The sequence below is a fragment of the Carassius carassius genome, chromosome 17 (genome assembly GCF_963082965.1).
Source record: "Carassius carassius chromosome 17, fCarCar2.1, whole genome shotgun sequence".
NCBI lineage: Eukaryota > Metazoa > Chordata > Actinopteri > Cypriniformes > Cyprinidae > Carassius > Carassius carassius.
In genome coordinates, this window is record NC_081771.1 from 27,174,205 (window position 1) to 27,199,682 (window position 25,478).

The following is a 25,478-nucleotide window of genomic DNA, read 5'->3' on the forward strand; positions in this document are numbered from 1 at the left end:
AGCTAATTGACTATCGTTCAGAGTTCAGTCGTTGGTGGTGTAAGGAGATGAGAGCCGTGAAGTTTCCCTCTCAGGGTTCAGTGTTTGATTACTACATCGACCCAAACACCAAACGGTTCACTCCGTGGAGTGAACGCACACCTCCCTTTGAGCTGGAACCTGACATCCCTTTGCAGGTCAGATGCACAAAATGCAGTATCTGTCTGTATCATTATTTTCATAAAACAATTGATTAGAGTTTGACTTCTTAAAATCTTATAGTTCAACCAAAAATTAACTTTAATCTTTGGGTGAACTGTCCCTTTAAGGCCCATTCTCTCCAAGAGTGATAACTATAACTTAATAGTAGGAAGGCTTTTGATTGCCTGTCAGTGTTTATCATTCAATATTATTCCAGTGATATTGTTCCTTTGTCACTATCGTTATAATTTTGGTGTGGACTCTTTTTTCTTTTTAGAGTTAAGATGACTTTTTTTTACTTTGTTCATAGTTATTTTTCTTGGTGTGAACAGGCCTTTTAAGTCACAGCGACCTCAGATGTTTTGTTTTCTGTCAGTGTTTCTGTATCATGTTATTGATGTTGATGACTTAAGGTAAACCTAGAAAGAATCAAAGAACTGTAAAGACTTGCTTCTTTCGCTTAACTGTTACAAAGTAAACATTTTGTCCTTTTGACATTTTGTCCATGTGTACAGACGGTGCTGGTTCACTCAGCAGAGACAATCAGCCTGACATACTTCATTGAGTTACTTCTGCAGAAGGGGAAGCCGGTGATGTTGGTAGGAAATGCTGGTGTAGGGAAAACTATCCTGGTCTGGGATAAGATTGCCAAACTCAAAGAGGAATTCATGGTCGCAAAAGTACCTTTCAACTACTACACGACCTCAGCCATGTTACAGCGTGAGTGAGGCACTGTATATTCTCACAAACACCAACAATCATTACTTCCAAGCATTATTTCCATTCTGGTTGTTTAATTGAAGGTGTGCTGGAGAAGCCTCTGGAGAAGAAGGCAGGCCGGAATTTTGCACCTCCTGGCACTAAAAAACTTATCTACTTTGTGGATGACATGAACATGCCTGAGGTAGATGCTTATGGCACTGTTCAGCCTCATACCCTTATCAGACAGCACCTGGACTACTCCCACTGGTATGAAAAAAACATGTGCATCAATGCCTGTATATGAATCAAGTTGTATTTTTAAATGTTTTGATTAACTTAAATGTTTGTATTTTGTAGGTATGACCGTCAGAGACTAGTACTCAAGGAGATTCATAACTGTCAGTACATCACCTGCATGAACCCAACAGCAGGAAGCTTCTCAGTCAATCCTCGACTACAGGTAACCATAGCAACACATACATATCCAGCCCTTATCTAAAAGTAACCATAGCAATATTTCACCTTTGACTAGTTGTAATTATAACAACAAATTAATATCCAGTTTAGTATTAAAGGTAGACATGAAAAGAGCCTAGTGAAAAAGATTCTCAAATAGGAGGGTTTTGATTTTATTATGTGGTCTGTAAAGTTCAACTGGTTATCGAAAAACACTTCCTGTTTTCTGGCTGACCTGAATGGTACTGTCATGAGCTATCAGTAGCCGTGTTTCCACTGTCGGGCCAGTGCGAGCCAGGGCAAGGCGGGGCTAATAGCCTCGGGCCAGTAGCACCGAGGCCAGAATAGAGCAGTGTTTCCACTGTCGAGCCTGAAGCACCTCTGCGCTTCACTAAAACACGCCCTTTACACACCTGTCAGGAACAACGTCACGCAACCTCGTCATTTCACCAGCAAAGAGAAGTTATCCGAAAACTACGAAATAAGTCACTGGAACTAGCGCGATCACAAAACGAACATGATAAAAGTGGCCGTTTGTTTGCATGCTTTGTTAAATATTTAAATTCAAAAGCATCAATGTTTTACTATAGAATATGTGATACACTGATCATAATGAATTAATTTATCAGGACTCAAAATTAGTCACACAGAAATAAATTTATTTCTATTTTGTTTATTTATTTTTAACGCTTAAGCGTTATGAAAATAGCCTGCTTATTCAGTCAAGTCTGTTTATGTTTATTTGTAGCCTATAAGTCACATTGAGAATGAATGATATAATATCTATATTTTTATAAAAGTTCCCGAGCAAAAAACATTATTATATTTTTATGACGGGCTACGCGGAGCTAAACTCTCGAGACGAGACTTATGACAGATAAAATATGTTACTAAATAAATTCACGATTGTGATAGAGAATAAGAAGCTGACGTCTGATTACTTCAAATCATCATGTCCGACCTGGAAGGAGTGTTAGCCTGCCTCACAATTTAATTGGTGTTTACTAATCAAAGAAAAGTCCTGTTCAAATACACACCTGGTTTTACATTCCACACTTATTTTCTCTTTATTCTCTCCACCGACAGAGGCATTTCTCAGTGTTTGCTGTACATTTCCCTGGTGTGGAGGCTCTGAGCACTATATACAGCAGCATTCTGAGTGGTCATTTCCAGCAGGGTGGTTACAGTTATGGTGTTAGTCGCATGACCAACACACTTGTCCAGGCTGCCATCTGCCTTCATCAGAAAATGAGCCAGAACTTCCTTCCCACAGCCATTCGGTTCCACTACATTTTCAACCTCAGAGATATTTCAAACATCTTCCAGGTATGTGTCTATGGACCAGATACACTGCTGGCAGTTAAGTCACTTAGTTTATACATAGTAGTGTTGACATGCAGTTTTCTGTGTTCTTATGTTTTGTGTGTGTGTGTAGGGAATTATCTTTGCTCTGCCAGAGCAAGTGCGGTACCCTATAGACCTTGTTCACCTATGGCTGCATGAGTCTTCTCGTGTGTACTCAGACAAACTGATGGAGGAGAAAGACGTGGAGCTGTTCAACAAGATTCTGCTAGACACAGGCAAAAGATACTTTGAAGTAAGCACAACTTCTCAAAAACCTGTTGGGGCCTCCAGTGAACTAGAAGACCATTTATCAAAAGTAATCTTTTGCTTTCTTTTTCTTTTTGTAGGGTATAGATGAGTCTATTTTAATTAACCAGCCATTGATCTTCTCCCATTTCGCTCACGGTATGGGTGAGCCACGTTACGCACAGGTGACTGACCTTGAGAAGCTTCAGAAGACACTGATGGATGCTCTTGAGCACTACAATGAGCTCTACTCTGACATGAACCTGGTGCTGTTTGAAGAAGCCATGCAACACATGTAAGATGGATGGAAAATAACAAAACCACATAATTCAGGGTCTTTAATTCAGAATTTACATACATTATATTAATACATAAGACAGCTCATATAAAATTTAGTTTGTCTTCCTGATGCTGATATTCAGAAACATGAACTCTGAAGGTTAAGCACCTCCTTTGTTGAGAAATTTCATTTTAAAATTAACTTTGCACCTTATTTGTGGAAAGTGCTGCAATTAAAGCCTTATTGGTTTGTGTAGTTGTAGGATAAGTCGTATTCTTGAGTCTCCTGTGGGGAATGCCTTGCTGATTGGAGTAGGTGGTAGCGGGAAACAGAGTCTGTGTCGGTTAGCTGCTTTTCTCAGCGTCCTGGAAGTATTTCAGATCACACTAAGAAAGGGTTACGCCATTGGCGACCTGAGGGTAATACACCCACACACACTGCATTTCAGTGATCTCTTTTTATTTTAAGCTTAAAATGAAACATTTTGAAAAGTTTTCCCTTTTAATTCCAACCTTTTCTTTTTTCTTTGTAGAGTGATATTGCTGCACTATACATAAAGGTGGGAGTGAAGAATATTGGCACTGTCTTCCTGCACACAGATGCCCAGATTCCTGATGAAAGATTCCTGGTGCTAATCAACGACATGCTAGCATCAGGTACACATTGCATTTCCTTCTCCATACTCACATTCCTGTCAGTAGTTCTAATTTTTTTGTGTATATATGTATGTGTGTGTGTGTGTGTAGGAGATATACCTGACCTATTCAGTGAGGAAGAAATTGATATGATTGTCACCTCTATTCGAGTGGAGTTGAGGGCGCTTGGTCTGCTGGACACACGTGAAAACTGCTGGAATTTCTTCATTGATCGGATACGCAGACAGCTTAAGGTTGGTTTCCTTATTTATAAAACTGCATCCTATTATGAATAAATCTGTAAATGTCACTCTGATGTCATGACTCTCCGGCACTGTAGGTGGTGCTGTGTTTCTCTCCGGTTGGCTTCACTCTTCGTACACGTGCACGGAAGTTTCCGGCTATTGTGAACTGCACTGCCATTGACTGGTTCCATCCTTGGCCCCAGCATGCATTGCAGTCTGTCAGCAGCACTTTTATACAAAATATCTCTGGCCTGGAGGTATCAGAGACTAGGGATAGTGAGAAGGATATATATATGTTTTTTTTTATTATTACCTTTATTCTGTAAATATGCATTCAATTGATTTAATTTCACAATATATTAGCCTTTCATATAAATGCTGTTTATTTTTTTTTTACTTTATTTATAAAAGAATCCTGAAAAAACTACAGTTTCTACAAAAATATTAAGCAGCAAAACTTTAACATTGTTAATAATAAGAAACGTTTCTAACCCAGACATGTTTTCCTTCTCCTTAGCCGGCGGTAAGAGTGTCCATCAGTGAGTTTATCTCTTTCGCTCACACTAGTGTGAATGAAGTCAGCATTAAGTATCAACAGAATGAAAAACGCTTCAACTACACCACACCCAAGAGCTTCCTGGAGTTCATGAAACTTTATGGCAACTTGCTAGGGACAAAAAGAAAAGAACTGAGCCAGAAGATGGAACGCCTGGAAAACGGCCTGCAGAAACTACTGACCACTGCATCACAGGTCAACCTCACATTGAAAACTACACACAGGGTTCCATAAAAATCCACTCCCAAACTGTACTAACTGTGGAAGCTTAATAATAAAAGTGATCTACCCTTTCTGTGAAGTGATATATCTGTTCTTTTGGCATAACCAAGGCTGCCTGTGCAGCGTGAGTTCATCCCACTATGGAAACTGAAGAGCTACAAAAATTTCAATTAACCTTAAAATTGTATTTTAATCATTACACCATATTTTCAGTCCTAAAGCTTACAGACATCTTCAATTTTATATTTCAGGTTTTTAACATTTAAATAAAGTTATTATGTGGACCACTTTTTCAGGTGGAGGATCTAAAGGCTAAATTGGCCATACAGGAAGTGGAGCTGCAACTAAGAAACACTGATACTGAAGCTCTCATCGCTAAAATCGGACAGCAGAGTGAGAAACTCAGTCAGGAGAGGAGTGTAGCAGATGCAGAGGAGCAAAGAGTGAGACACACATGCACATATCCACCCAAATATACAAAACCATACACATGCTTATGAATTAGAATGTCACATGACTTACATTTTTTTATTTTATTTTTATAATCGTTATTTACGTAAATGCATCTGTTAAAATACATCATAAATGCCTCATAATAATTGTAATATGTATACAATAATAATTGCAATATCAGGTTGAAGCGATCCAAGCAGAAGTGACCAAGCAGCAGCAGGAGACTGAAGCAGACCTGGCAAAAGCAGAACCAGCTTTACAGGCAGCTAATGCAGCACTCAACACACTCAACAGGGTGTGTATTTGTGGGTGCACTGTATGTATGTTCTTGCACTAAAATGTTTTGTCTCCTGTATTGAACCGTTCTCAAACTGAGAATCAAAGTGTTTTGTTTCTATGTGCAGAATTGGGTAATTGTAAATGTAATTGTGTATTTATGTTTGTCTATAGTTAAACTTAACAGAGTTGCGGACATTTCCGAATCCTCCTGCCATCGTATCTAATGTGTCTGCAGCTGTTTTGGTGCTGTTGTCTCCTAATGGCCGTATCCCAAAGGACCGCAGCTGGAAAGCATCTAAAGTTGTCATGAGTAAAGTGAGTGTGTGAAGAGCTGACATTTAAGATTTATTCTCAGGGTTTTCATGAGTCATATTTGCAAATGTTTCTATTTTAATTCTGCTGACCTTTAACTTCAGTTCTGGAAATCTGGCTTTTACCTCTGATTCTCTCTATAAACAAAAGCCTGATATTTTTTTTAAACTGCCAACATTTTAGAATTACACATTTTTATTGAATCTTGAGTATTGAGTTTTCAAATGGAATATTGATTGTCTAGATGCATGAATAATTTGGCAGTTAAACTGTAATGCAACTTAGGTTAGATGTGTAAATTGACTCCTTTTCTTTGTGTTTATGTTGAGGTGGATGATTTCTTACAGACACTTATTAATTTTGATAAAGAGCATATCCCTGAAGCCACAGTGCGTGTGGTCAAAGAAGAGTATCTGAGTGATCCAGAGTTTAATCCAGAGTTTGTGCGTCTGAAATCATCTGCAGCGGCCGGTCTCTGTGCCTGGGTCATTAACATCATACGCTTCCACGAGGTTCTGCTCCCTTACACTATCATAATCATTCAGAACCAATGCAGTCCAAGTTACATGAAGTGCAAGATGCACAACAATTGCAAGATTTTTCATTTAATACTTAAACTCTTTTGCAAAAAATCTGATGTTTGGCAGTGCGATTTCAGTTTTTGAGAACAGTTAATAGGGATTGTATTGTTGTGTGACTCCATTCTCATTGTGTTTGTTTTGTGGTTGTATTATTTACAGTATTTTTCTGCTTCTCTCCTCTATGCTGCTCTTTCCAGACATATGTGAGTAAACAAGTGATAATCCGTTTAGATCAATAAATGATACAATAACATAGTACTTGAAACAAGAACATTTCGGTGCAGCCTAAAAGACCATATGTAATTATTTAGTTTTGATTGTAATTATTTTTGTATATTGTGATTTATACCCTACTCTTCATAGGTTTTGATCAGTAAGATGATTTTTTTTTAGCAAAGATGCATTACATTTATTTAAAGTAATATTTGCCATTAAAAGAATAAATTCCATTTAAATAGAAAAAAAATATTTTATGTAATGCTGTTGTAATATTTCAAAAATTACTATTTTTACTGTATTTTGGTTAAATAACTGCAGCCTTGATTAAAAATCTTACTGACCCCATCCATACTTTTGAACAGTATGTAGTGTTTGTAGTCATCTGTTATGATTATTCCATCTTCAAATTAAGTGTTTTAATGGCTGCCATTATTATTATTGTTCTTATTATTAGCCTATTTATATTGGTCGAAGAATCATTCGTTTCCAATCCAGTACATTGTAAACCACTCTACAGTCTGTCATTCCAAAGATATTGTGAGATATTGAGATATTCTGATATTGTTTAAAAATGTGCTTGGGTTTAATCAGGTATTCTGTGAGGTGGAGGTGAAAAGGATGTGTCTGGCTCAGGCAAATACTGATCTGGCCGAGGCTGCAGAAAAATTAGAGATTATAAGAAAGAAGCTGGCTGTAAGTTTCTTTCACTAGCTGTCTCGCTCTCCTCCACAATATCTCATCAGTGTTTTACAAAGATGTGTACTGTATAATCTCAAATGTGTGTGTGAAATGTGGAGGAGTTGGATGGTAGTTTGGACACACTGAAAGCTGCCTTTGAAAAAGCAACCTCGGAGAAACTCCGTTGTCAGGATGAGGTGAACCACACCAACACCACTATCCAACTGGCCAACCGCCTGGTCAAGGGTTTAGAGGTCAGATTACACTGGTTTTGTCTTTTGGACCATACTTACACGTTTATGTTCTCATACTAATTTTTAATGTCAAATTCTACTCTTTATGCAAACTGTTTTTCTTTTGGTGTTTCCATGAAAAATGCATGTGTACTTTAGTCAGAGAACGTACGCTGGGATCACTCTGTGGCTCAGTACCGTGAGCAGGAATCCACACTGTGTGGAGACGTTCTCCTCACGGCAGCCTTCATCTCTTACGCTGGCTCCTTCTCAAAGAGATACAGACATGAGTTACTTTATAACCTCTGGATGCCTTACCTCCGTGCCCAGAAGGTGTGTGTATGTCTTCGATTGAAACGTTTTGTCTTGAGTACTGATATTGTCTGTTATTGTGCTAAAAACATGTATTGTTTAAAAGTTCAAAAACCTCAGAGAGGATAGATTGCAGGGACCTCGGTGTTTAAAAAAAAACATGGAAGGAATTGAAAACAAATTGATTCTTTGCATTCAGTTCTGTTTCTGTTATAAAAACTAATGCCGGGCAATAATTAATTGCATACAAATTTTAGGTTAATATAGTGAAAGACGTGATGTGTGGCCAAGGATGGTGACCCATACTCAGAATTTGTGCTCTGCATTTAACCCATCCAAAGTGCACACACACACACACACACACACGCACACAGCCATTTATGCTGTGGTGCCTGGGGAGCAGCTGGGGGTTCGGTGTCTTGCTCAAGGGCACCTCAGTCGTGGTATTGAGGATTGAGAGAGCACTGTTCCTTCACTCCCCCCACCTCCAATCCCTGCCGGCCCAAGACTTGAACTCACAACCTTTGGATTACAAGTCTGAATCTCTTACTATTAGGCCACAACTTCCCACACACCATGTATGTGTGTGTACTGTGTATAAACATATATACATACATGTGTACGTATTTATATATACTTAATAAATATGCATAGTACACACACATAAATTATGTACGGTAAAACTTTGGATGTAATTAATCACGATTAATCGTAGCCCACCCTAATAAAACAAATTTATTTTACATCAGAAATTCCCAAACAGAGGTTCGTGAACTTCTGATGAAATGGCAATGCTGGTATATATATATATATATATATATATATATATATATATATATATATATATATATATATATATATATATATATATATATATATATATATATATATATATATATATATATATATATATATATATATATATATATATATATATATATATATATATATATATATATATATATATATATATATATATATATATATACAGGTCCTTCTCAAAAAATTAGCATATTGTGATAAAAGTTCATTCATTTTCCATAATGTAATGATAAAAATTAAACTTTCATATATTTTAGATTCATTGCACACCAACTGAAATATTTCAGGTCTTTTATTGTTTTAATACTGATGATTTTGGCATACAGCTCATGAAAACCCAAAATTCCTATCTCAAAAAATGAGCATATCATGAAAAGGTTCTCTAAACGAGCTATTAACCTAATCATCTGAATCAAGTAATTAACTCTAAACACCTGCAAAAGATTCCTGAGGCTTTTAAAAACTCCCAACCTGATTCATTACTCAAAACCGCAATCATGGGTAAGACTGCCGACCTGACTGCTGTCCAGAAGGCCATCATTGACACCCTCAAGCGAGAGGGTAAGACACAGAAAGAAATTTCTGAACGAATAGGCTGTTCCCAGAGTGCTGTATCAAGGCACCTCAGTGGGAAGTCTGTGGGAAGGAAAAAGTGTGGCAAAAAACGCTGCACAACGAGAAGAGGTGACCGGACCCTGAGGAAGATTGTAGAGAAGGACCGATTCCAGACCTTGGGGGACCAGTGGAAGCAGTGGACTGAGTCTGGAGTAGAAACATCCAGAGCCACCGTGCACAGGCGTGTGCAGGAAATGGGCTACAGAGAAGCAGCACTGGACTGTTGCTCAGTGGTCCAAAGTACTTTTTTCGGATGAAAGCAAATTTTGCATGTCATTCGGAAATCAAGGTGCCAGAGTCTGGAGGAAGACTGGGGAGAAGGAAATGCCAAAATGCCTGAAGTCCAGTGTCAAGTACCCACAGTCAGTGATGGTCTGGGGTGCCATGTCAGCTGCTGGTGTTGGTCCACTGTGTTTTATCAAGGGCAGGGTCAATGCAGCTAGCTGTCAGGAGATTTTGGAGCACTTCATGCTTCCATCTGCTGAAAAGCTTTATGGAGATGAAGATTTCGTTTTTCAGCACGACTTGGCACCTGCTCACAGTGCCAAAACCACTGGTAAATGGTTTACTGACCATGGTATTACTGTGCTCAATTGGCCTGCCAACTCTCCTGACCTGAACCCCATAGAGAATCTGTGGGATATTGTGAAGAGAAGTTGAGAGACGCAAGACCCAACACTCTGGATGAGCTTAAGGCCGTTATCGAAGCATCCTGGGCCTCCATAACACCTCAGCAGTGCCACAGGCTGATTGCCTCCATGCCACGCCGCATTGAAGCAGTCATTTCTGATTCCCGATCCAAGTATTGAGTGCATAACTGAACATAATTATTTGAAGGTTGACTTTTTTTGTATTTAAAAACACTTTTCTTTTATTGGTCAGATGAAATATGCAAATTTTTTGAGATAGGAATTTTGGGTTTTCATGAGCTGTATGCCAAAATCATCAGTATTAAAACAATAAAAGACCTGAAATATTTCAGTTGGTGTGCAATGAATCTAAAATATATGAAAGTTTAATTTTTATCATTACATTATGGAAAATAATGAACTTTTATCACAATATGCTAATTTTTTGAGAAGGACCTGTATATATTCAGATTCAGATACTACCTCATGCTTTTGCATTGCACTCTAGTATTTTTTCCCTCTTATAATGTGTTTATTTTTTTTTACCATTTTAAACCCTTCCTGCTTAATTCAGGTTGTGGGTTTGCTGTCAGGTCTAGTGTAGAAGGCCTTTCCGAATCCTTATAGCAGACTGTAATTGTTCTTGAGGAACAGGACAAGTATTTTACAGTCATGCAGTCCTTTTATTAGGATAGAAATGTTATTATACAAAATGATTCACTGTTATTGCTTTTGTATGTTTCATAATGACTTTCAGGCGCCCATTCCAATGACTGAGGGCTTAGATCCCATCTCCATGTTAACAGATGGTGCTACCATTGCTCAGTGGAATAATGAGGGTTTGCCAGGTGATAAGATATCTACTCAGAATGCAACTATACTGACCAACTGTGAGCGCTGGCCTCTGCTCATTGACCCCCAGCTACAGGGCATCAAGTGGCTCAAGAGTCGCTATGGCAACAGCCTGAAGGTCATTAACCTCAGCCAGAAAGGGTGAGCTTTATGAACATACCGAAGAATGTACATCACACAATCTTCAAAATATTACTTAGTGTTGTAATTTGTTTTATTAACATTTATTCTGTCGTTATTGCTTAAGGTATGTGGATGTGATTGAACAGGCCGTAGTCTCAGGAGAGCCTGTGTTGATTGAGAATATGGAAGAGACAATTGAACCAGTTATTGATCCACTGCTGGGCCGACACACCATCAAGAAGGGCAGGTAAACCACTACAACACAGCAATAATGCACAACAACACTGCCTTCCACACAATATACAACAAAGAAGTGTATCAGTATAGTAAAAATTTCAATACAACAAACGTACCCTCATAACGCCGCTTTTTCTTCTCCTCTCTGCAGATGTATTAAAGTGGGGGACAAGGAATGTTATTTCCATCCAGACTTCAGACTGATTCTGCACACTAAGCTGGCCAACCCACACTATAAACCCGAGATCCAGGCTCAGACCACTCTCATCAACTTCACTGTCACACGGGACGGGCTCGAGGACCAGCTGCTCGCAGAGGTGGTCAACCTGGAGAGACCAGACCTTGAACATCTCAAGGTGTGTGTGTGTACTTCTTTAGTCAGATCTGAACATCCTTTGGAGTGTTACTGATGGGTATTTGTGTATATTTGCAGTCAGAGCTGACTAAACAGCAGAACACATTTAAAATCGAGCTAAAGCAGCTTGAGGATGAGTTACTGACGCGCCTCTTCGCAGCTGAGAGTAAATTCTTGGGAGACAACGTTCTGGTGGAGAAACTGGAGAGCACTAAACACACAGCCGCAGAGATTGAGATGAAGGTTTGTTTAATTTCAACTATTTTTTTGTTAGAAAATTCAATATGGTTGAATGATGTGGAGGTTAATGTCAGATTGCCATTATCAATATGCAGGAAGTGCTTTTGTCATGTGACAAGAACCAATAAACACAAAGTGATCTCAGGGAGAGAACCATGGTTTTTTCTTTTCTACTCCAACAGTTTAGACATTCATTTTTGTCACTGACCCACATAGGCTCTCTTCCAACCCTAGTGAGCTTCCTCACTGTCTACTGCGGATCAGATGGATTATGCTTCTGTCTTACCATGTTCTGCACTGGCTTGGGGGAAATATCCAAAACAGAAAGAAAACAATTACTTTTGGAAGACATTTAAACTTTTACTGAGCAAAAAGTGGCACTAAATGCTTGAATGTTGTAACAAAAAAGAAAATGTATTTTAAATAAATACTTTTCTTTTTACCTTTATGTCAGTCAAAGAATCCTAACAAACTTGTATCCTCATTTAAAAAAAACACAGTGCAGTGTTTAAAACTGATACACTCTTATTGGTTGCTGATAGAATGATCAAATTACCCCAAATAAACAAAATATAGTGATGTTTATTCATACGAAATAATGAGAACTTTGTGACTAATGGACATTTCTGTATTCTGTGGTCACAGATTCATCACAGACCCAAACAAAGTATCTTATAATGCCACATAATTTTGAATGGTCTTCATGTTAGGAGTGCTGATAGATTCTCTGAGCTTTGGAACAGAGCTATTATAGTCATTTTTCATATAACCATATTCCCTAGACAATTAGACAAGCCAGGCTCTGCCAGAGATTTAGAGTTTTCACACTCTTTTTAGCTGTAATTTCTTGTTTCTTCTCAGTCAGATTCAGCTTTTGTGTTGTGTAGGTGTTGGAGGCGAAGGTTAATGAGGTGAAGATTAACGAGGCTCGTGAACACTACCGACCTGTGGCTGTCAGAGCGTCCCTCCTCTACTTCATCATCAATGACCTTAACAAGATCAACCCCATGTACCAGTTCTCCCTTAAGGTGCGGCCTTGTTTGTGGCTCTCTGTATGCTTTCTGTAGGATAGTTGTTCATGTCTCCCTTCAAATATTTACAGCTGAGCTACTTCACCAAATGGAAATAATATACACAAAAATAATTAGCAAACAATTGAATTGAAACAATTTCAAACAGGCCGCAGTACTGCACCCAATGAAATAAATTCATTTAGTTATTTCACTATCATCTTACATGTGTGTGTGTGTGCACTTGATACAGTATCTTCTCTCTGCAGGCATTTAACGTTGTGTTCCATAAGGCTGTGCAGAATGCAGATGCCTCACCTGATGTAAAAACCCGTGTGAACACGCTGATAGATTGTATCACCTTCTCTACATTTAATTACATCAACAGAGGCTTGTTTGAGAGAGACAAGCTCACCTTCGCAGCACAGCTTAACTTTCAGGTAAGCCACTCACACATGAACACTTGCACTTATGTTACACTGTATGTTTAAAAAACACATTTTGAATGGGTGAGTATTGTATCTTATGTGTGTATATTAGTTGCTGTTAATGAGTAAAGAGTTGGATCCTCGAGAACTGGACTCTCTGCTACGCTTCAACATTGATCACAGTTATGTCAGTCCACTGGACTTCCTTTCCAACTCCACTTGGAGCGCTGTTAAAGTAAGCACAAATCTCAAAACACACACACACACACACACACACACACACACACACACACACACACACACACACACACACACACACACACACACACACACACATACTGTACTTGCTTAAAGACCTGGGGCTGTATTAGAGGAACACTCTAACTTAGAATCCTGTCTTGTCCGTTTAGTAACCGGTGATTTCTCTTCAGGAAAGATAATTTTTAAAAAATCTTTCAAATCTTCCTGCAGACAATGAGCTTCACCGATGAGTTCCGTGGTCTGGACCGGGACATCGAGGGTTCTCCCAAACGCTGGAAGAAAGTGGTGGAGTCAGAGTGTCCAGAGAAAGAGAAACTCCCTCAGGAATGGAAAAACAAGACTTCGCTCCAGAAACTCATCCTTATGAGGGCTCTCCGACCTGACCGGATGACATATGCTGTCCGGTAAGTCTATGATAATGTAGTATGTGTTCGTTCAACATTGTAGGAAAGACAAATTAAAATGTCAGTTAACCTCACCCTCATGTCATTTAAAGCCATTTAGACAAATAGAGTATTTTTTATAATTTCTTGACTTTTTGTCCATCGGCAAGTCTGTAAATCCAAAACATATATGCTTTAAAAAGTACAAAATGACTTGGCAAAAGTCATCCATATGAATCAATGCAAATCGATATTAATCAACATGCATAGAGCACATCTAATATGGTAATCAGAGATTCAACTACTAGCTACAAGAAAGCATGTTTGAGCTCCCGATTACTGTTTTTTATTAGCTCTATTTTTTATGTGATTGTTGAGAATAAACTGTTCATCATGAAATGTGATCTTGTCTCTGCAGAAGAAAAACGTCTTAATTAAATTACATTTCAAGTGTCTTCATGTACTGAAGCCTAAAAATGTTGGTTGCATGGACTTTCAGTGGGACAAAAAAATTAGTAAATATAAAAAATATCTTAATTTGTGTTTTGAAGAGATTTGAAACAACCTTTTAATAAACACACAAAATAATATTTTCATTAATACCTACTGTACAAATTTGATGAATGTTAGCTATAGGGTTGGATTTAGGACACGCTTAGTATAAAAAGAATAATCCCCACAAAGAAAACGATAACGGATGTGTCCGTTTGCTTGTGTAGGAACTTTGTTGAAGAGAAACTAGGTGTACAGTACACCGAAGGCAGGAAGATGGAGTTTGCACGTTCATTCAAAGAGTGTGGTCCTGCTTCCCCCGTGTTCTTCATCTTGTCCCCTGGAGTAGACCCCCTAAAAGATGTTGAGTCCCTTGGTAAGAATTCATACAGACTTTTCTTTCATCTCATGCAAGAATCTTTTTTTGTTTTGTTTTTCATAGTGTCATGATTTCTGCATATTGACCCAGTAAAACCCTAGCCCTCTGGTTCAGAAAAACTATGGAATATGCCTAGAAATTCAGTTTGAACAGATTGTGAACAAAGCCTTTGTGTATTTCTGTGTGCATGTTTAGGTAAGAAGCTTGGTTTCACTATAGACCTGGGAAAGCTCCATAATGTGTCTCTAGGACAGGGCCAGGAGTCAGTTGCTGAACTTGTCATGGAAAAAGCCTCTAAAGAGGGCCACTGGGTCATTTTACAGGTGTGTCCGTTATCTGTACATTGTATATTTCTGTTATTTTATGCATATACCTTATGCAAATGCTTGTGCTTCTTCTAGAACATTCACCTGGTGGCAAAGTGGCTGGGAAGTTTAGAAAAGCTTCTCGAACATTGCTGCGTGAACAGTCACCAAGACTACCGAGTGTTCATGAGTGCAGAACCTTCTCCCACTCCACAGGAACACATCATTCCTCAGGGAATTCTAGAAAATTCCATCAAAATTACTAATGAGCCACCCACAGGGATGCTGGCCAACCTCCATGCTGCGCTGGACAACTTTGATCAGGTAAACAGAATGAAAAAAACTTGCATGTTGTTTTGGAGGCCCCATCCACAGTAAAATCCTGTTGGTCCCAAACAAGCTGTATATTAAACACCAAATATGTTCTAATAGGTTTTAATTGAAAAGAAAGCACAATTCTGTAAGGCTTCAGACATGCCAGGAATGGGATGTAACACAAAAACCTTTGCTTGTGTGTATAATTAAGACAAATGATAAAATTGAATTTCAGAAACACTTCTGATACATGCAGATGTGTTTATGTAGGGCATTCTGGACCAGTGTTCCCGTGAACAGGAGTTTAAGACCATCCTGTTCTCGCTGTGTTATTTCCATGCTTGTGTGGCTGAAAGGAGGAAGTTTGGACCACAGGGGTGGAACAGGAAGTACCCTTTTAACACAGGAGATCTCACCATATCAGTGAATGTGCTCTACAACTACCTAGAAGCCAACTCACAGGTGTGTAATTAACTGTGGGACAAAAACTCATCTTTCTGTGTGTGTGTGTGTGTCTATGTAAGACCAAGCCATGTAAACAAACGTCTGTTGCTCAGGTACCATGGGAAGACCTTCGTTACCTGTTTGGTGAGATCATGTATGGAGGTCACATTACTGATGATTGGGATAGGAGACTGTGCAGAACTTACCTGGAAGAGTACATGCAACCTAACCAGGTGTACATTCACACTCAAACACACATGCACGATGACTGGAAGGCTGCCATAGCACAAAGACTGTAGTAAAAATGAAGTCAGCATAGTCATATTTTATGATGTTTGATGTTATTTAATTGAAGTTGTAGACTCATAACACATAATTTAAGATTAAATTATGTTATTTCGGGCAGGGACAGATTAATGCATGGGCCAATCGGGCACGTGCACAGGGCACTAGACCAGAGGGTGGCCCAGCTGATTTTAACCGTGCCCCCTCAGGATTTTAAGCAGAACCAGACAAATTTTTACCATGCGGTGCATTATAACCAATCATACATGATTCTGTTGAGTTTATGAATGCAATCCGATGCATTCAGATGAGTCATCACTGAAAAGCCTGTGTTTTGTTCAGTGCGCATGCTCGCTGACAGAATGCTGCCCTTCAGCGAACTATCTCATCATAAACAAAGTGCAGATGTGTGTATGATGTAAGATATTCATTTTACAGTATAAACAGCTTCAGTGATTATAATGGGAGTTGTTGAGAGTGCTTGAATTCTGTCTAGACTGAAGTTAAAATGCTAATATTATTTGCTCTCTTTATGTATAATGAAAGTGTTATAATTAGTAACTTACAATGTTTTTATAAAATTTACGTTAAATGCAAAGCCAGTTGTATTAAAAATATTCTATGACATGACACCCATATCTAGTAACGTTACAAGTTAAAAGATGGTTTTCTGCATAGGCTAGTTAATAGATATCACTAATATTAGTCTACTTTTCCCATAGCTCATTATAGATTAACGAACATGATCTATAAAGGTGCAAAATGGATTTACTTATATTTAAGAATCGTGATATTTTATGATATAATTAACACGTTTGGGAAATTTTGTATAAAAAAAGGTTGGTGTCTGGCATAGGTGCTGATCCTGATATACATCACAAAGATCACGGTCTTAAAAGAGCACATTCCTTTAAGATGGCATGTTGGATTGTTTATTTATCTTTCATAAAATACATACTATGTGATGTTGTAATGCCTCAATCCACTTTAAGCATTTAAAATGACTGGTTTTAGTTTTTAGTGTGAAGAAACTATATATTGGTACAATATTGGTTATTGGCCACTCTTTTTTTTTTCCAAAAATTTTATATTTAAATTTTCATGTTCATCTGCCTTTTTTTTTGTCTAACATCGTTTATCTTAGGTTGCAAAGTTAATATTTAAAAACCCTTCAAATTGAGTAACACCATTGCTTGTAAATGTTAACAAAATTGTATTGAATTTTATTATCTGGCCAGAGCCCAGTTTTCTGTTTATTGGATTTTAAATATTCAGTTTTCACAATTGGTTGATTTTAACTCCTGATAAAGGTTTCATAAAAACAAACGCACAGACTAACACTTTTCTCATTACAGTTTGACAGAAAGTTGTCACTGGCTCCAGGATTTGTTGTGCCTTCTAACCTGGATTACCAGGGTTATCATGCATACGTAGATGAGATGCTGCCACACGAAAGCCCAGTGCATTATGGGCTGCATCCAAACGCTGAGATAGATTTTCTTACAGTGACATCAGACAGCCTCTTCCACACTCTTTTGGAGCTGCAGTCCAGAGACTCCAACATGGGCGAAGGAGCCTCACAGACCACTGAAGAGAAGGTCCGTTTCTGAGCTTTTGAAATGGTGCAGATCTGCAGATCATATATTGCCCAAATAAACTGCTTAAGCCACTGCTGTTTCAGGTGAAGACAATTTTGGATGACATCCTGGAAAAACTGCCAGAAGAGTACAACATGTCTGACATCACGTCCAAAACAGCTGAACGCTCGCCCTACATTCTGGTGTGTTTCCAGGAGTGTGAGCGTATGAACATTCTCCTCAAAGAAATAAGACGCTCACTCAAAGAGTTGGACCTGGGGCTAAAGGTGCGCTGTTATGCAGTTTTTTCTACACTAGTCTGTTTTCATATCACAGTGTCCTCTCGTCTTTTAAGATTTTAGGTGGATAGTCAAAAGCCTGGCTTAACAAGTATAGATGTAAACTAGTCTTGTTTTCTCTGGCAGGGAGAGCTGGCTATTTCCTCAGAGATGGAGCAGATACAGACAGCTCTGTTTTTTGATAATGTTCCAGATACCTGGGCCAAGCTGGCCTACCCCTCTATATACAGCCTTGGACTGTGGTAAGCAGTGAATATTAGCTTTAAGGTCAAGCTCTGTTCTGAAACCGAGTGCTGCTTTGTAAGGTGCAAGGTCTGGTGATATTATTAAGATATTAGGAGATATCTTGTTTAAGGTCACATTTTCTGTGGATGAAATGATCCCAGAATGCATTGCAGCAAACTCCATGAAGATGGTGTTGTTCAGTATCATAGTTTTACTGCCTTCAGTATGATGTTAACTCACTAAGTTCTGAAACTATATAAAAGCTGTACTGTTTATGATAACAGTTTGTATATGTAATGTCTGTGTGTATCCAATCAGGTATAATGATGTGTTACTCCGCTGTAGAGAGTTAGATAGCTGGACTCACGATCTCTCTCTGCCTAGTGTGGTCTGGATCTCTGGTTTATTTAACCCTCAGTCTTTTCTAACAGGTACAGTAACAAGCTTGTATATGAATAATACAAACATTTATATATGAATACTACCATTCAACGTTTGTTGTTGGAAAGATTTTATAAAGTTTTTGTAATATTCTTGTGGTAATCTTTTTTTTTCCAGGATTTGTTGATAAATATAAAGTTAAAAGAACATTTATTTGAGATATCTGTCTGTCTGTCTGTCCGTCCGTCCGTCCACCCCCCCATCCCCCCACCCATCCATCCATCTATCTATCTATAGGTAGTGTAAGAAGTTTTTTTGTTTATATATGTGCATCATACACTTTTTGTCTTAGCAGCTGTGATGCAGAGTTTGGCACGTAAGAATGAATGGCCACTGGACAAGATGAATTTGACTGTGGATGTGACCAAGAAGTTCAAAGAGGAGTTTAACCAGCCAGCCAGAGAGGGAGCCTACATCTATGGCCTTTACATGGAGGGTCTGTAATCATACATTCCATTCACAGGGCACTTCTGTCAGCCAATCAGAATGCTTTCTCATTTTATCTGAGCCATTTGGTTGCATTTGAATCTCAAGTCAATGCTTGTGACTGCAGGTGCACGATGGGATATTCAAGGTGGGACAATTGCAGAAGCACGCCTGAAGGAACTAACCCCCAGCATGCCTGTTATAGCTGTCCGAGCAATCCCAAACGACCGACACGAGACGCGCAATACCTACGAATGCCCTGTCTATAAAACCAAACTACGTGCTAACACATATATCTGGACTTTCAGCCTGAAGACCAGAGAGAAGCCTGCAAAATGGGTTCTGGCAGGGGTCGCTCTGCTGCTTAGTGTGTGACGCAGAGAAACACACTCAGAATTGTGCACTGAAATAATACAGTTTTTAGCCTCATTTAAGCTATAACAGCAAATTAAGTGTATTATACTTTTGGTATGAAGTGGGTTCCAAATATCAGGACATTGTAAACTTAGAAAGTAAATCTTAAATTAATAATGTCCTGGAATTAACTCTTCAATGCATTGCAAAAAATGCTTATCTTCCTCAGTATTTTAGGTTTCTAATACAATATCTAAACATCAAAAATTACAAAAATATACATTTTCTACAAATAAACTAAATTAAATAAGCCTAAATCAAGGCTTACAAATGTCTGTCTGTGGGGTATAAAACTTTCCCCTAGTAGATTTTTTTCTGAGCTCAGCGACACATTGGTTCTCATTTTAATCATTATTAAAGTTTATTCTTATTTAATGTCATTTTGCTTCTTAAGTAAATGTATCATGACTTAAGAACCTTTAGATTTTTACACTGGAAAACAAGACAAAAATACTGTAGAAGCACATAACCTTTGCAGTGTGATCAGAAGGTACAGTCATTTTTTTTCATATTCTTAGTAACTCATTGTCTCCAACTGAGATTTACATTGTGTTCCCTTCAATCGATTCCTTAAATTTCGTTTGGTCTCAAAAAAAAAAGTCTTCAATTTAGCTTCATCATAACTGCAGAAACCGTTTTTCCATAAATAAAATTTGTGCAACATTGTAAATGAAGCATTCTGTCGTTTATTAATTTACACAGTTGTGCGTTAACTCTTGTAATATTCACAATATACAGCATAAATATAATACATACCAATATATCCAAGGAAGAAAACATTCTAACCTGCTGTTATGTGTTGCATTGTATAAAATACAGTGTCAAACATTTAAAAAAATGCATAAAAACAATTTTGCGAACAGCACTAGTTTTAAAAAGTGACACTGTACAAGATGTTTCAAAGAGTTTGTGCAAAAGATTGCAATAGTATCGTATCTTTCTCTTGCTCTTTTCCCGCACTGGCACGTGTCCTGGCCTAGTCCCACAATCCCCCCTAAGGCAAACCCTCTCCTGCCAGCTTCCTGAAACACCAGACACGACTTGGACTATCTCACAGGAAACTGTTAGGTCAGCGCATGCCGTGATCACAGCGGTCACACGAGCAAGTCAGGACAGCCAATGACATATCTGTGTGAGGAGCATACACTGATATGTCACGATGCTCCGCCTCCAGATTTCAGCCTACCAATCAGATTCACGAAGAGGCTCTAAATCTGGTGGCGCTATGAGTAAATTACTAAATTAAGACATGCATACATTTTTCTGCTTTTTTTTCCTTTTTTTTTGTTGTTTTAGCTGACACTAGGAAGACTGTGTGTTTCAATGCATCTCATTAAATGTGATAAAGTGATTAATTCAACTAACTTTGGTTAAACATGCAGTCCTCCTACACGTGAACTCAGTGCCATGTTATACTGCAAGACTAAAAGTGTGCAGTTTGTGGGTTCAGTAAGGAATGGCTAGGGATGACTGCTGCTACAAAAGCTAGCTCTTTCACCTGCAGATCACATTCTCCAGATAGATTTCTACAGATAAACACTGCTACAGCTTCAGAATGAAAGAACCTATTCTCAAATGAACCTGTAAAATGCATAAAGAAATGAGGACAAAAAGCAACATATAACACAAAAAGGGCTTTTCACGGGGCCAGTTTTAACCCTGGGTTAAGCAGCCGTATCAGCACTGAATGAAATCAGGCATCTACCTTGCTTTAAGTGCTAGAATCCAAAGGCGAGCTGTTTAGCAACAGACAGCCAATCATAAACTGTCTCAATGCTTACCTCATTAAATATTCATAAGGCTTTCAAGCATCTGAGTAATACAGATAAAACTGCAACATGAGCGGACAACCAGAGGGGATCTATGTGGCAACATTTCCACAGATGGAAAAAAAGAACATAAATTTGTCTTATGAATATGGAAATGATATCTGAGCAGGGTTAAAATGACCCTTTAAGTCTTAAATCCCCCCTAGATGTTTGTGGAGTGGTCAAATGTTCATCTGTGGTTTGAATTACCTACTATGAAGGCCAAAAATGCGGACACTTTCTTAGACCATCAAAGTTTTGTCAAATTCAATACTGAGACATAATATTGCAATACTGACAATATTTTTACAATGCTTAGTTGGCTCTGAAGGGACAACTGTCCTGTGGAAATCTGACATGGGCAGAATAATGTGATATTTTGAGATGATGACAGCTTGATGATGAGGCTTTGTTTTGCAGAGTTCAGTTCAAGTAAAATATTCTTCCTGAATACCAGGAAATTTATAGTTAAGTAAATACATATATAAATCTCAAACAAGTGATATATGGACAAAAAACCAAGTTCATGTCACTTGATAATCAATGCAAGTGTTTTGTTTTTTTAAGAAACATGCAAAAATAAACAAACACTGCATTTTTTTTCTAGCATGCATCTTTCATTGACATGGTCTAGTATGTTATTTCCTGACCACCATTTCATTTATATATTTACAAAATGAACAACCTTTAGACTGATACTGCAGTAATGCATCTGTTGACCAGCTTTTGTACTTTTTCGACTCCTAACTATTAGGTAAATAGAAGGTCGTTTTCAGTTCTTTGCATATGACTCGTTTTCTCTACCCTGAGTCTAGCTGTAGTTGCAGTTGTTTGAGGAGGATGACCTTACTGTAGATTTTTTCTGTCTATGCATAGTTACATGAAAGCATAGAGAAGTGTGACTCCCCTATGAGGCAAGTCTGAATATTACAACTCAAACCTCTGATTGAACATGATTAAACACTGCTCTTATTATACTTCCCCCTTAGGAATTCTGTTGTTATTGGATTCTGTTTCATGACTTTGAAAACTGTAACCTTTGACCTTATGTTACTTCCTTGGACAGTCAGGATCAGAGGAGGGCCTCTAGAGACCCGCCTCCTTCTCTGGCTCCGTCACCAATGGAGTTGTGTGCTGACGTCAGAGGTCATCTCCATGGTAACTGCAGGCGTTGGAGTCTTTGGATTTGCAGGCGTTCTCTAGATCAGAACTCTGCAAAGATGAAAACAGACTAAACATACTGCTATTTCTGCCATTTGAATGTACTATTGCAAAGTCACCTAAAATTGGCTCCAATCTGGAAACAATTTTTAAACAAATGATATTTTGCACAGCACAGTGGACAGATGCTTTGTGAACACAGCCTGTGTGTTACCTGTGTCTGCTTGGCAGTGACGGGCTGCATGGGTTTGTGGTAATCTGGACTGATGGCCACAGTGCTGTACTCCGGAGGTCCCAGAGTGCTCTGCCTCTGGAGCAACTGTAAAATAGCCTGGATGTCTGATGTCATCTGCTCTTCCAACCTACAAACACACACACACACACACACACACACACACACACACACACACACACACACACACACACACACACACACACACACAATGACGCAGAGATGCAACACAGTCTCTGACCAGCAGATGGCGGCAGGCACCATTCGATCAACAGCACAAAATGTTCTGTATGTTAAAGTTGATGATATTCATGATACACGATACTCATATTCTCTTAATTTACTCTTTCATGTGACCCACTTTATCTCACTTTCACTTGCTCTCTCACCTGTTTAGGTGTTCCTGCAGTAGATCCAGTCTTTGCTCCATTTCGCCGAATGTGATGTCAGTTTCACAGTCGTCGTCTCCTTCTCTGTCCTGAGATTTCGCTGAGTCATCTGCATTCCCACAAGGCCATTCTTCAACACACACATCTAGAGAAACACAAAGTCCCAGTGCAATTCATCAGACACACACGCAAATAAAACACAATGATTCATAAACATATGTAAGATGAATTAGGTTTGTATGTTGTCAATTGTACTGCATACGCACATTTATATATGCATACACACTATAACAAAACATATGGCACCATAACAAGACAAATGAGATATAGATTTCTCTCTCTCTCTCTCTCACACACACGCACACATATACACACGTCATTAATTCTCTCAACACTGCACCAGTGTGCCTTAATATAACATCTGCAAAACCAAGAAGCCCAAGAAAAAAATGTCTTCCTCAACAAGATATATCTTATCATACGCTCTAGTGTCATCTTGTAATATTTAGAGATGAGAGAAGGAAAAAAAGGAAGAGAAGCTCCCTGGCTGTGTACAGTAATTATATCAGCAGTCATTGTTCACACAATCAAAACCTCTTCTTTACTGTACAGAGTCACAAAAAATTGCAGCACATTTGTGACTCATTGTTTTTCTCTAGTTATTTATAAAGTCACTTTATATAGCCTACCCTACACAATCCGATATTACAATTTTTGGTAATACTTTCTACAAGGCCTTGTATACAATACATTTTATATACTGGTTCAACTGAAAAGGTTACCAATAACGCCATCAAATACACATACACATAATGGCACACAAACACACGTAATGCCATCAAATACACCTTAAGGTGCACATTAGTGGAATATTGTGGTCAAAAAGGCCCATTGTTTATTATCAGTAGTGCAGAGTTGTATGAACCACAGCTCAAACAGAAGTTACTTTCAAACCAAGTAGCTTTCCGTTGGTCAACATGGTGAATGTGTGATCAAAAACTGTGTGGGGAAATCTTTCATAGAATTTACGATTACATGGATTCCTGCTAAAATGACTACACAGAGATATTTTAATATACAATTATTACAAACACATTTTCATAAAATTACTCGATCACACTTTATTTTAAGGTCCAATTCTTGCTATTGACAAACCATTAATTATGACTTTTGCCTTAATAAACTCCTAAATTGCTAGTTAGTGAGGTAGTTGTTAAGTTTAGTTTCTGTGTAAGATTAGGAATTTAGAATATGGTCATGCAGAATGTGCTTTTAGGTTCTAATAAACAGCCAATATGTTAAAAATATGCATGCTAATAAGCAACTAGTTAATAGTGAGAATTGGTCCCAATTACTCCAAACACCAAACTTCCTCTACACCAGGGGTTTTCAAACTAGGGGTCTATGGCATGCTAGAGGCTGAGCAGAAAATGTGATAAAAAAAATAAAAAATTTAAGATTAAATATAATGTATTAAAAGTTATAACACACACACAAAATGGTAAAACATGCTGCAGTGGAATTATAATTATGAAAAGCACTTTACAAATAAATCTGGAATTAAAAAGGAAAAAGGAAATCATCTCTTAGCTTTTAGCACAGTTACAATATAAAATATAATTTAATTAAAAAAAATTTAGACCTACTAATTCTTAATTAAAATGTCATAACTTGATCTTCCACTGAAATGGCCAATCATTTCATCTGCTTCAATCCCACCCCTTACAATTGGCTGCAAGCTTGCCATCAGATCTGCCTCTATCCAATCAGCAAAGTCCCTGCCCTATATTTTTTACTTTTCCAATAATCTGTTTCACTCAGATGTACACTACAAAATGGGAAAAAATTAATTACTATTAAGTAATGTATTGTAAAATGAACAATTAATTACAATTTGTATTTAAAGCATAAAGAACATCTTGATATGTTTCAAATAAAGTGTTACTGTAGGGCAACCTTGAGAATGAGTATGTATGTTATGCGTATGCATGTTAAGTATGTTACCTTTGCGAAACAGATTGTTTTCAACACAATCTTTAGAGTAAGTGTCAGGGATGGTGTTCAGGTTGACAGGAATGGATTGACTCAAAGGCCTCGCTGTTTCTTCATCACCATCTTCTTCCTCCTCCACCTCCTCCTCCTCTCTTGGTAATGTGTGAACCTCTCGATCTCTTCCCCTTTCCCTGTCTGTCCTGCTCAGTCTGCTCGGAGAACCTGAGGGAACACAAAGTCCTTGCAGAATTACACACACTATTCTCACGGTCACTCTCCAGATTGCACCTTGAACAAAGACATAGATAGAAGGGAATGTGCCAGCAAGAGAGTAAGAGATTTGGCTGGGATGAATAATCCAAACAGCAGGTTACACAGGGACGAGGGATAAAATGGTTCTTGACCG

At 38.2% G+C, this 25,478-nt stretch overlaps 2 protein-coding genes across 5 annotated transcripts in view; one reads left to right on the plus strand and one right to left on the minus strand.

Moving 5' to 3' along the window:
- The window catches only part of dnah9l (dynein, axonemal, heavy polypeptide 9 like), a 36,576-nt gene extending 16,982 nt beyond the window's left edge, over window positions 1-19,594 (plus strand). Inside the window, exons 46-83 of the mRNA XM_059570111.1 lie at window positions 3-176; window positions 696-900; window positions 984-1,149; window positions 1,240-1,342; window positions 2,425-2,664; window positions 2,774-2,935; window positions 3,030-3,223; window positions 3,465-3,627; window positions 3,741-3,864; window positions 3,955-4,097; window positions 4,184-4,345; window positions 4,606-4,839; window positions 5,163-5,309; window positions 5,501-5,614; window positions 5,770-5,913; window positions 6,240-6,422; window positions 7,302-7,403; window positions 7,508-7,642; window positions 7,781-7,954; window positions 10,757-10,992; window positions 11,099-11,221; window positions 11,363-11,567; window positions 11,645-11,809; window positions 12,694-12,834; window positions 13,086-13,256; window positions 13,357-13,479; window positions 13,716-13,909; window positions 14,608-14,756; window positions 14,955-15,082; window positions 15,161-15,388; window positions 15,650-15,841; window positions 15,937-16,056; window positions 17,464-17,706; window positions 17,790-17,972; window positions 18,111-18,226; window positions 18,528-18,640; window positions 18,946-19,086; window positions 19,204-19,594. Of these exons, the coding sequence (XP_059426094.1) occupies window positions 3-176; window positions 696-900; window positions 984-1,149; window positions 1,240-1,342; window positions 2,425-2,664; window positions 2,774-2,935; window positions 3,030-3,223; window positions 3,465-3,627; window positions 3,741-3,864; window positions 3,955-4,097; window positions 4,184-4,345; window positions 4,606-4,839; window positions 5,163-5,309; window positions 5,501-5,614; window positions 5,770-5,913; window positions 6,240-6,422; window positions 7,302-7,403; window positions 7,508-7,642; window positions 7,781-7,954; window positions 10,757-10,992; window positions 11,099-11,221; window positions 11,363-11,567; window positions 11,645-11,809; window positions 12,694-12,834; window positions 13,086-13,256; window positions 13,357-13,479; window positions 13,716-13,909; window positions 14,608-14,756; window positions 14,955-15,082; window positions 15,161-15,388; window positions 15,650-15,841; window positions 15,937-16,056; window positions 17,464-17,706; window positions 17,790-17,972; window positions 18,111-18,226; window positions 18,528-18,640; window positions 18,946-19,086; window positions 19,204-19,451 (6,288 nt within the window). The 3' untranslated portion in view covers window positions 19,452-19,594. The remainder of the gene's footprint in view (window positions 1-2; window positions 177-695; window positions 901-983; window positions 1,150-1,239; window positions 1,343-2,424; window positions 2,665-2,773; window positions 2,936-3,029; window positions 3,224-3,464; window positions 3,628-3,740; window positions 3,865-3,954; window positions 4,098-4,183; window positions 4,346-4,605; window positions 4,840-5,162; window positions 5,310-5,500; window positions 5,615-5,769; window positions 5,914-6,239; window positions 6,423-7,301; window positions 7,404-7,507; window positions 7,643-7,780; window positions 7,955-10,756; window positions 10,993-11,098; window positions 11,222-11,362; window positions 11,568-11,644; window positions 11,810-12,693; window positions 12,835-13,085; window positions 13,257-13,356; window positions 13,480-13,715; window positions 13,910-14,607; window positions 14,757-14,954; window positions 15,083-15,160; window positions 15,389-15,649; window positions 15,842-15,936; window positions 16,057-17,463; window positions 17,707-17,789; window positions 17,973-18,110; window positions 18,227-18,527; window positions 18,641-18,945; window positions 19,087-19,203) is intronic.
- A 559-nt stretch (window positions 19,595-20,153) lies between these two features.
- The window catches only part of LOC132161462 (potassium voltage-gated channel subfamily H member 7-like), a 75,801-nt gene continuing 70,476 nt past the window's right edge, over window positions 20,154-25,478 (minus strand). For all 4 annotated transcript variants that reach the window (XM_059571529.1, XM_059571530.1, XM_059571531.1 and 1 more), the window contains 4 exons: window positions 25,085-25,294; window positions 23,081-23,225; window positions 22,674-22,821; window positions 20,154-22,510 (listed from right to left, as the gene is read on the minus strand). In XM_059571529.1, coding sequence (XP_059427512.1) covers window positions 22,439-22,510; window positions 22,674-22,821; window positions 23,081-23,225; window positions 25,085-25,294 — 575 coding nt within the window. In that variant the 3' untranslated portion in view covers window positions 20,154-22,438. The remainder of the gene's footprint in view (window positions 22,511-22,673; window positions 22,822-23,080; window positions 23,226-25,084; window positions 25,295-25,478) is intronic.